Source organism: Blastomyces gilchristii, assembly GCF_000003855.2.
Source record: "Blastomyces gilchristii SLH14081 genomic scaffold supercont1.6, whole genome shotgun sequence".
NCBI lineage: Eukaryota > Fungi > Ascomycota > Eurotiomycetes > Onygenales > Ajellomycetaceae > Blastomyces > Blastomyces gilchristii.
The window spans coordinates 2668995-2680288 of NW_003101677.1; the positions used below are offsets into that span (position 1 = coordinate 2668995).

General features: G+C 35.6%; 2 protein-coding genes across 2 annotated transcripts; one reads left to right on the plus strand and one right to left on the minus strand.

Annotated features, from left to right (window-relative positions):
* Positions 1-6456: 6456 nt before the first annotated feature.
* Positions 6457-7464, plus strand: BDBG_04015 (uncharacterized protein; the record flags this gene model as incomplete). The annotated part of the gene is made up of 2 exons (XM_031721501.1): positions 6457-6796; positions 6968-7464. The coding sequence occupies 2 exons, from the start codon at positions 6457-6459 to the stop codon at positions 7462-7464; spliced, it is 837 nt and encodes a 278-aa protein (XP_031578079.1).
* A 2042-nt stretch (positions 7465-9506) lies between these two features.
* Positions 9507-9692, minus strand: BDBG_04016 (uncharacterized protein; the record flags this gene model as incomplete). Its single annotated transcript, XM_031721502.1, has 1 exon — positions 9507-9692. One exon carries the CDS (start codon positions 9690-9692, stop codon positions 9507-9509), a length of 186 nt encoding a protein of 61 aa, XP_031578080.1.
* Between the last annotated feature and the right edge of the window lie 1602 nt (positions 9693-11294).

Here is an 11294-nt window from a genome sequence, read left to right on the forward strand (position 1 = left end):
GACTGAGAGTTGCAGCTTTCTCACACTGCATGACTCTCTCTGAGATGCTACTGCTAGTTTGCAACTCACACAGTCTCTCAGTTCAGCATGCACTGTGTATATACAGCTCTGTATACTGAGGCTGTATTGATCATTATGATCTGATGTGATACTTGCTTTTCACAGGCCATGTTTCATTTGATTGAGAGAGGAAGGGGACACAACTGCTGTTTTATTTGAGAAGAAGATGAGTAATTGAATCTGTAGAAGATAATTTAGTTTCTTCTACATTTGAAATTTAATTAGTCTATACTCTTCAATTTGAGAGTTTCTGAGAGTGTTTTAATAGTTTTCATATCAGCTTGGAATTAGTGATTGATTGAAGAAGAAAAAAGAGAGAAGAAAGAAATAAGAATAACTTATCTTTATAATATAAAAACAGAGAATTGCTGCAATCATTTATTCTAGCAACAAAGATCTGTTTTCTGCATGTATCTCTGATACAGATTATATGATAACTGTATATAAAGAATATCAACAGTGCATGCATTGAATGAAGATGATGTTACTATGTAACACTGTAGCTGTTTTTGTACATTGCTGAAAGCTAGTAATATTTTCTTTAAGTCTCTTTATATTTGATAAGTTAGTAATATATTTCAATGTACTTTCTCTTTCATCATCATTATCATCATCATCATTATCATTATCATCATCACTATTATCATTATTATTATCATTATGATCATTATTATTATCACTATCATCATTATCATTACTATTATCACTATCATTATCATCATTATTATCATATCATTTCTGATCATCTCTTCTACCTTCATCTCTCTTCAACACTCACTGAAATCTTATATCATCTCTCTTCAAATATTCTGTGGTTCTGCGGACCATCAAGGCGCGTGAGCATCATCACAGATTAAAGAGAGAGAAGAAGAAGGTATTTAAGTAAGAGAAGACAGATTGTAAGACATATTATAATGTCTTGAAGAGACTCTGTAAGAAAGTAGAATGATAATGATTTTAAGTAACACTTCTGATAGATTTAGACTGAACTAAGTATAGAAATAATGCAGATGACACTGCTTATAAGAGATTGAAGAAGAAGACAGTGAAGAGTCTTATACAGTAGTGATGAGATCAGAAGAAGTTCTGAGAATAATTTGAGATGAAGATGAAGAGAGAGAGAGAGAAGAAGAGTATTACTGTAAATAAGCAGTGATAGAAGAAGATTAAGAGAGTATTAAAGTGAGAGATAAAGAAGTCAAAACTGATAAGTTTTTTATTTATTAAGAGATAATGATTTTTGATAATACTTCTATTCTCTAATTAATTAGCAGAAGCTGGCAGAGAAGAAGAGGATTGAGATCTTGTTCAGGTCTTGAATATGCTTCATGATTCAGAATATTGAGAAGACAGCTCTGCTCTCTGAGTATGTCAATCTGCTTACTACTGAGATGAAACCCGAGACAGTAGATCAGAAAATACAGGATTTTGAGATACAGATTGACCTAGCTGAGAGGAAGCAGTGAGAACTCTTTTCTGAGAAGACAGTGAAGAGAGATTTTGAGATGATTATCATCTTAGATAAGAAGAAGAAGAAGAAGAAGAAGAATAAGAAGTGAATTATAAAGAATAATAAGAAGAATGAGAAAGAGAAGAAAGATGATGAGTAGAAAAAGTTTTTTTCTTTTTATATTAGTTAGTTATAAGTTCATAATTATTAATAATTGAAATTAATTTTGAGTTTTTAAAAATTATTGTACAAGTTGTAATCAAGTCAGAAACAATATATATATATATATATATATTTAACTATCATGATTTACAAATCACTATAATGTATAAGTATCAACATTTTTTCAACATTGATATTCATAATATTAATATATTTTTAATAATATTATCTGATAATATAATTTAGTAACACTCTCTTTCACAATATTAATATATTTTAAGAAATATGACAGAGATTAATTAAGATTGTTTATTTACTTTTATACATTGATAATATTCAATCTGAGTTAGTACTAAAATTATAACTAAGCTAAGAAACAAGATTATTTTCTCTTATATTAATTTTTCTTACAGACATCAGTGATCAGTTATTGAAAATAAATTATTATCTTTCTCAAATTATTATCATGTCTTCTGAATTCACTTCTTTCACTTCTTTTACTTCTATTGAAGATTCACAAACTCTTCAAGAAATCACTATAAATTACAAAGTTTATATTATTTATAATTCAACACAGAATGCTCTCTTTCAATTATAATGAATAATTACTTCATTCTTCACATCTGATTTCAGGTTAAAAAATTTATGAAAAACTCAACACAAACACTGAGATGAACTATGAAATAATTATTAACAGATTATATTATAGATTACTGAAGAGTCATCTCTCTGCTGCAATCACTGTAACTTCATTTGAAAACATTTATCATGAACTGATCATGATTCTGAAGAAATTTTCTGATATCTGAAGTTATCAGAATGCAGATAATAAAAGAAAAATAATCAGAAAATTACTACTAAGCTGATAAGTTACTCTATCAGATAATGATTTTTAATAATACTAACTTTCTAATTTGAAGAAAATTATGTGAAAATGACTCTGTATCAGTACTCTGATTTCACAACTCTTATCTGATAACTTCTATGAATAATTATTTTATATATGTATATCTCTGAATCTTTCTCTTCAATTAATTGAAAACTCTGAATTCTGAACACTTCTTTAAATACTTAATTCAAATCTTCATATTTCACATCAATTCTGTCTTCAGTTCAATCTTGAGATACACTACAAAGTTAATATACAATATCTAGAATCAGAGTTGAAGAATCACTGAAGAGTATCTCTCACAGTGAATGCATGAACTAGTATAAATAATCTTACATTTATAAGAGTTATATGTTATTATATTAATGAGAACTGAACTTATCAAGAGACATTAATTGAATTTGAATTATTGATCAGTAGTTATACTGAGAATTATATAGCAGAGATATTAATAACTGTGATTAAAAATGACTATTAAGATATTAGTCTCAGTCTTCTTACAATTATAACTGACAATGCTGTGAATAACTACACTATGATGAAGAGCTTGGAGCAAAAATTGACTTTGCATTTCTAAAATAATAAACAAGGTCATATTCTCTGCATTGCTCATGTGATTCAACTTGTGATGCAAATATTGATAAAGAATCTTAACATTGAGATAAAGAATAATGAGATGACTGATTCTTGAGATGAGAATCAGATGAAAGTGATTACTCAAGTAACTTTTGTATTCATTTTATAAAAGATAATGTTTTTTAATAATACTTTTTAATATTGCTTTTTAATAATGCTTTTTAATAATACTACTGTTAATTTTGAATAGATTGACTAAAAATTTAAATATCATAGATTTGAAACATTGCTAATATGATTTGTATCTCTTCTAAACAATAATAATAATTTCATGATATTTAATAAATAAACAAATCAGTCATATCACTGAATATGATACAGAATGTTAGAATATAATGAAGTTCAATATATAAGATAGCTGTTCAGACTCTTTAATTATATCAGATGATTGATCATTGAGTACAATACTCTGATTGAGAAAAGATTCAGATATTGAAACTTTCTGATATGAAGTGAACTCAGTTGAAATATATAATTAATTTACTGTTTCAGTTTTATAAGATAATAAAGACAGTCTTAATCACTTATACATCAATGCTGTAGTCAGTCTGATGAGTGTATAACAGTTTATTTACTCATCTTAAGAAGCAGTTGAATCACTTAAAAAGAAATTCAGTCTGAAATAATACTATAGTGCAGACTATTATTACTGTAAGAAATAAACTGGCATATTACTACAGTAAAACTGAATAATCTTTTACAGAGTACTATACTGTAGCAGCTCTACTAGATCTCTTTCATTGAGTTAATATCTACACTTCTTAAGATTGAATAGAGAAGAAATGAGACTTATATATTAAATTAGTCTGAGACTACTACAATGTCAACTATCAGAGATTTAAATAAGCAGATATTTAAGATGTAAAGACAGTGAAATACAATTCTCTAGTAAGTAATAATCTTTGATAACACTTCATATCATATAGAACTATAATACTAACTTTGAAACAGAACTTGTATACATTGATTGTAACTGAAAATCAGGCAAAACTATATACTTATAAAACTGAATTTGACTGCTATCTTCAAGATAATCTGATGAATTTATGCACTAAATCAATTCTAGAGTTATGAAAAATTATTGAGAGTATATATTTAACTATTGCACTGATAATATATGATATTCTGATAATTTTATTGACAGAGATAAGAATGAAGTGAAAGTTCAACTCAAGTTAAGATATTTATTACTATTATCAGAGACAATTATAAGAAGAAATAATCAAGAAACTCATGATTATAAAATATGAAATTATCAGATATTTTAATACCTCTGATCACAGTATATCAGAGAAGTGTAGTTTTCATAAGAAAGTAAAGAATAAACTTACACAAGAATGTATTTAGTTGTTTCATAAGTATTATCAATAATTGTTATCAAATTCTGATTATATAAGCAATCACTGAATGAACTGAATGAGACTGATTTTAATCTTCAGTCTCAGTTTCATTCTGATTTTGAAAGAATGATCATCTTTCACAGTTTATTCTGAGAAATTACTCTCATTTCACTGTTCTTGAATTAAATCTGATTATTTTTCACAACATTTCTCTCAGAAATGATTCATTTTCAGATTTTTTTAAGGCTTAGTTCTGATGGAACTCATGTCAAGAAATGTATGAAATCAGATCAAATGAGACTAAATGTGAAATTCATAATCTCAGCGGCCAGTCTAGAATTATCTATTAAATTTACTAATTTTATAAATAAATTTTAATAATTATACTATTATTAAGCTTCTGATAATTTAAAAGACAGTATTATATAATATTCTAATATAGAATAGTAATAAATATAATAATTATTTAATATATAAATCTCAGATAATAAGATATTTATATTATAATTATAATATCTTATTTCTTTAAATAAATAGTTAATAAATAGTAGCTGTTATACTTAGACTGACCGTGTAATCATGTCTGAGACCAGGATCAGATTTTTTAATAGTCTTATTATCAATTCAACTGATTTCATTACACAGTTTTAACATTAGATAGTAGTCTCATACTGTCTCAGTGAGACTTACTGTCTACTCTTATTACATTTTTCAAATAAGATCATGATTTTCACTTCTCAATTTAAATTATTTTTATTGCTTTAAATGACTTTAAATCTTATTTAAGTATTATCAAAAAGTATTACTTTTTAAAAAATTAAAAATAGTCTAAAAAAAATCTTAAAATGTCTAAAAATAGTAACTTTATATCAAGAATGAGACTAAATGAAACTAAATGAGATCACTTTCTCATTTTTTTCAAGTCATGATTTCATTTTAAGATCTAATATATAGTCATTTTACATGTTTTTTTAATAGTTAGTCCCAGCGGGATTCACGCCAAGAAATGTATGAGACCAGATCAAATGAGATCAAATATGAAATTCATGGTCTCAGCGGCCAGTCTAGTTATACTAAGTAATAGATAATTAGCTTAATAGTATTAATTTCACTGACAGAATAGTATACAGTGTCTTATAATATCTTAGTAGTATTCTGATAATAGTATCTATTAATTATATAATTACTGAATAGTGTTATAATAATATTAGAAAGTTCTGCATTGTCTTAATACTATCTTAACATTTAATATTCAGTAATGTGTCACTGAATATAATGATGGAACATGTGTTATGATTGGCAACACGTGACACAGGTGGAATGGTGGATCCACGGTGTAATCACCGTAAATTAACCCTATGTTCTTCCCGTATGGAAGCTCTTTGTGTAGGCTACTGGGGCAAAAGAGCTCAGTCACCATATTGAGATATCCATATAAATTTCTAAAGTTGCCCTACGTCATCACTGTGGGGTGATAGGCTAGGCCGATTATGTCACTCTCAGACGCGCCGTTTCCGTCATCAACGTCACTCCTCCTGGCAGCATTGCTGGACGCCGTTTGTAAATGACTCTTCTTGCACCAGACTATTTTATCTTTTTAGGGGTAAATACTACAATTGCTCGTCTCGTTATAGGCATCCCCGTTTCGCTTTAACTTACGGAGTAGTGTCAACACACATAACCCTCCTGAATTGAACCATCTACTCCCGCAAATATTTTTCTCATATTTTATATTCCTATTGGAGAATACCTTTATTTTATCTCTTTTACAGAGTCGATCTATCCTTTTCGCCTCGTCGCTGTTAAAGGAGTGTCCTTAGCTGCTACCCCCTCTCAGATTGAGATAAGAAGCATAATCATACTCTGGGCCTACCGGCTTGCTTCCAGGTTGGTCAATCCCCATATACGACCCGCCGACGATGGAATCGGGGTCAGATTTAGTAATAGGGGGAGAAGGAGGAGGATTCATGCCCGCTTCCCTCCCCTCCCCACCTGCATCTTCCGTGTACTCGACCTCCACCATTACGCCGAATCTCCCGCAACAGAGAAAACAAACCCTCAGACCAGGAAGCGCCAAAGAGATGACAGTCATCAACTTCGTCGACAGTCACATACTAGCTATAAACCGGCGGCACGCGAAGAAATTTAGCAGCGCGTTCGCCGGGGACGAGAGTGAGACAGATCGGGGCTATGAGAATTTTCGCGAGGTTGTGAAGGATATCGAGGCGATTGTTGACGTGCTTTGGGTTAGCGGAACTCGTAAGTTGATTTCTTTTCTTGTTCCTATACGTTAGAATTCTTTTTTAAATACAAAATCGTGCCTTGCCTCGACTTCCCACCTCCTCTACCTAATCGAGATTGCAAATGTACCACTTCTTTTCTCAATCCGCAACTAACATCTTCCCCCCCCAAAAAAAACTCCCCAAACAGCATCACTCCAAATCCCCTACCTCATCTCCCTAGCAGGTCTACTAAATACCTACCTCCCGGATTTCCCCTTCTCCGCACGCGCAACGTTCAAACTTCTCAGGAAATTTGACACCATCTTCGCTTCTCTGCTGCTGGGGGAGGACTTGCAAACAGGACACCCGCTACCGGGCTTCGAAGGCAAGCTTGGAGTGGTTTCCGTCACGGAGAAGGTGAGGATTAAGAGTCTTGCGGAGAGTGCGCGGATTATTGTTGTCAGTGCGCAGGGGAAGGAGGACGAGGAGGACGGTGTAGGTATGGGTAGGGATTATGGTGATGACGATGATGACGATGACGACGGAGGAGGAGATCGGGATGGGGACTATGAGAGTGGTGGAGGGGGAAGGTCGGACCTCGAGGGCTTTGGAGACGAACTTGGGAGGTGGGAGGTGGAGTCAGGGAGGGTATATGAGAGGACTATTCAGATATTGGGGGATGAGTTGGGGAAGCAGGATAGGTGAGGTGTGTATATGTACTTTTTTTTCCCTTTTTTTTTCCGTTTTCTTTTTTTTTTTCTTTTTTTCTTTTTTTTTTTTTTTTTTTTTTTTTTGGAAGGCTTTCCTCTTATTTTATGGACTTGGGGTTTGGAGGAATTAATAAGAGGCATAGCAGTTATTTAGTGAAGGCCCGCATGCAATCCATCTAGGAACCTGGACAATTATTGGCCCCCTCCATGGCCAAAACATCCGTACACTGAGTCCATGGTTTCCCGGAGTGAACGTCAGGGCCTCCGGTACGTGAGTGAGGTTGAAGTTGCAAACATCATAATTAGAATTTAGTCTTTGAACACCATCACCATGTATTTTGGGCATAGCCTCCATCATATGAACTAACAACTGAACAAGCTGCAAGCTGACAATCAGGCCACAGAAAATATCATAAAAGGCATTATTTAATTGATAGGAACATGTAGTTAGGTAGTAGTTGGGAAGGTACGTACGGTAGGTACGCTTAAGGTTTTATTTCCCAGTGATTCCATCTCAAAACAGATGTTGTGTTGTGCGCGTTCCTGTTAAACTTTCTCTAATTCGTCTCGCTTCCGAGACGAAAAATAAATGCTCGTGGCCAGGCTTCGGTGTGTCTTACTTAGGTACTGTACAAGTACAAGGGTATATAGTCTGACAATTGGACAGTAGTAGTACTCCATGTCTGAGCAGGTTGTTACTTAGTACAATGATGTATATATATCATACTCTGTACAGATATTGGTGGATAGGGCGATACCAGCGGTTGTAAACAAAGCAGCTTCTTGACTGTAGACAGCGTAATTGAATAACGACTCCTCCCTGCTTTCATTTCCTTCTTTCTTCGAACTCTGTTTTTCTTTATTTAACCATTTTTCCCATTTTTTACCGTTTTGCTTATTTTTTTTTTCTTTTCCCCCTTCGTCCCTTGCAGCAAGCCCAATTGCTTCCTTTCCTACAAAGTACTAAAACGGGAATTCTTCTGGTTCAATTTCTTCTCTCCTTTCTCCATTTATCTCTTCTTCTTCTCTTCCATCTAACTCATAACCATCGATTTACTTCTCCTTCCTCATTGTTGTTGGTCGCTGGTCGTTCTTCGTTCTTCGTTGTTCGTCGTTCAGCTTTGAACCTCCGCCTTGCGCTGGTTATCTATCCATTTATTATTTATTTATCCCTCTCTCTCCCTCCCGTTTGCTGGTTAGTTTTCATTGTCCCCTTTTTCGTTTTAATTATTTAAATAGAGTAGTTATAATTCTATTACTATAATTATTATTATTACTATAATTATTATAATTATTTACACTGTTTTTCCTTCTTCATTGTTCTTCTCTTTCTTTTCGCCGCCCCACCATCCCCGCCGGCAAAAGAGAGTTTCGTTCGGTTTTTATTTTATTTTATTTCTTTAATAATAATTCGGGTTTTCTTTTTTTAGCAGGGAAAAAAAAATCCCCCTCCTCTCTCGCCGTCTCTCTCCCACCTCCAGCTCCTTTTCATCCACACCCCCACCCCACCCCCGTCGACAAAGGAAACGGCATCGTTTTTCTTGTTTTGTTGGTTGATCTTTGCTTCTTCTTCTTCTTCCTCTTCTTCTTCGTCGTCGTCGTCGTCGCCGCCTTCATCTTTCCGTTTTTGCGCCCGCAGGAGTTTTTTTGAATTCCGATTGTCGTCAGCGTTTAGAGGAGAGCAAAGAAAGAAAGGGAAAAAAAAGCGCGCAAATTCAAATTTTCCCTACTCCGACCGATCAAAGAAACTCCAGCGAAACGACCTTTTGCTTTCAGGGAGGGTTCTAAGGATTCTTTTGCTGTGTATATTTTATTGGTATAAGCAGTCTTGATATTGATATCTTCTGCACTTCAGTCTGTTTTATCCTGGGATCAAGTTCGGAGTTGTGGTGAGTGTTTCTCTCTCTCTCTCTCTCTCTCTCTCTCTTTATTTTTTTTACTGTAATCGAATCTACACATTATCAATGCCCTTTTCTTTTTCAAATTGCCCGTGTATGCACCTGGTCCTCTCTGTATTATCAAATTGCGATTTGATACCTACTCTTTCGCCCTATGGAAGAGGGGTGGAAGAGGGGTAGAAGCTCTGTGGAAGGGATTTGCGCGCGTCGAATCGCCGCAGAGCCGCAGAGGGGAAGCAGCAGCAGCAGCAGCAGCAGCAGCAGCAGCATCATCATCATCACCATCACCACCGCCACAGCCAGCACCAGCACCAGCCCCATCCATCTCCATCTATCCGTCTCACCCCTCTCTGCCTTGTGCTAGCATGCTAGTCTTGTCGGGTTGGCAGACTCGTCCCCCATCTTGAATTGGCTTGACTGCATGGATATTATGAAGCAGTAGTTTGAAGCGATGAGCGATGGCTGGCTGAGGGAGTCCAGACACCCATACAAACAACAACCCACCCACCCACACAACCTCACTACACACAACTACATCCACTACACCGCACCGATCTCTGCATATAAACTACATACATACATACATACATATTTATCATCACAACCAAGAAAAGGGTTTCAAGGCATGGAGGGGGGGGGGGATGAGAACATCAAATCATCACCGTGGCAATGAGTTGAACTTGGAGTCTTGTTGTTCCAGCTCTCTGATCCCGCAGCAACCCGGCAACCCATTTCTATTATTTCTACTGCATTGTTATTATTCTGCTAGTTATATCCACTGCAGCCTATGTCTTTCTATCTCCCCTTCATCTTCCCTCTCCACTCCCCAATCCATCTCTCCATCTCTCCTCTCTCCTGCGAAACAAGGCACCACTACACTACACTGCACTTGGCAGATCCTCCCCCCCCCCCTGCAACCAACCAATCAACCAATCAACCAAACAAGCAAGCAAGCACTTGATTTGCATCCCTCCCCAGGCCTGTCTGGCTGCTGCTGCTGCTTGCCCCGACTAGACGTGGTTAGTTGCTGCTCTAGCTGCTACTCTAGCCCGCGTTTCCCTCCGTTTCCAGCCTGCGTCGGCTGCCGTACCTGATTCAGCGCTCTTATTATTATTATTATTATTAGTAGCGATTTCTTCGTATTATCTCGCTGTTTTTTTCCTCCGCTTGCTTTTCTTTCTGCCTTGCTTTTCGGTTTCTTTCTCTTCCTTTTTCCTTCCTCCTCCTCCCCGCCCAACACGCACACCTTGTCTTTCGCATCCACTCACCACTCTCTCTTTTCCCCCATCATCTTCACTTTTCTTCTTCCATTCACCTTCATCCTTTTTCGTCTTCCTTTAATCAGCTACGTGTTGTCGCTTTTGTGATTGTTGCCATTCTGCCCTTTTTTTTTTTCTCTGTCGCTCTTATTGTTCTTTATTCCCAACCCCCGTGTTCCTTCTATTCTGACAATCGCTGTCACTTCCTGTCGTTTTCGACGCGTGGTCTCCGATTCATCGTTTTTATATTTGACCCTTCTCTTATTGTGTCGCTGGTTAATTCTCTCCCCTCTCCTCACCTCCCTCCCCCACTTGACTATTTCACTCTCCTCCCCGCCTCTCAAGCGCCCTTGCTCATCTATTATATCAGCTTGGATCTGTTCGCTGACCATCCTTTCTCCGATTCTTCGTTGCAGAAACGTGAATTATCCTTCCTTGTCGATCCTAGACTTTTTTTAAAAAAAATTCAGGGTGTTCATCGCTTGTCTCTTCCTTAACGACTCTCTACGAGGCAACGGCCGTGTTCGAGATACCTCGGAGATACCAACACGCATTCAAGGGTTTATTGGGCTCAAGAGGGTGTCTCTCGCTCTCTGTTTGGGGCCTGGTCTTTCCTTTGCCTTTCCTTTCCCTTTTTTTTCAGCCATAAGCGTCACTTGCGTTTGTGC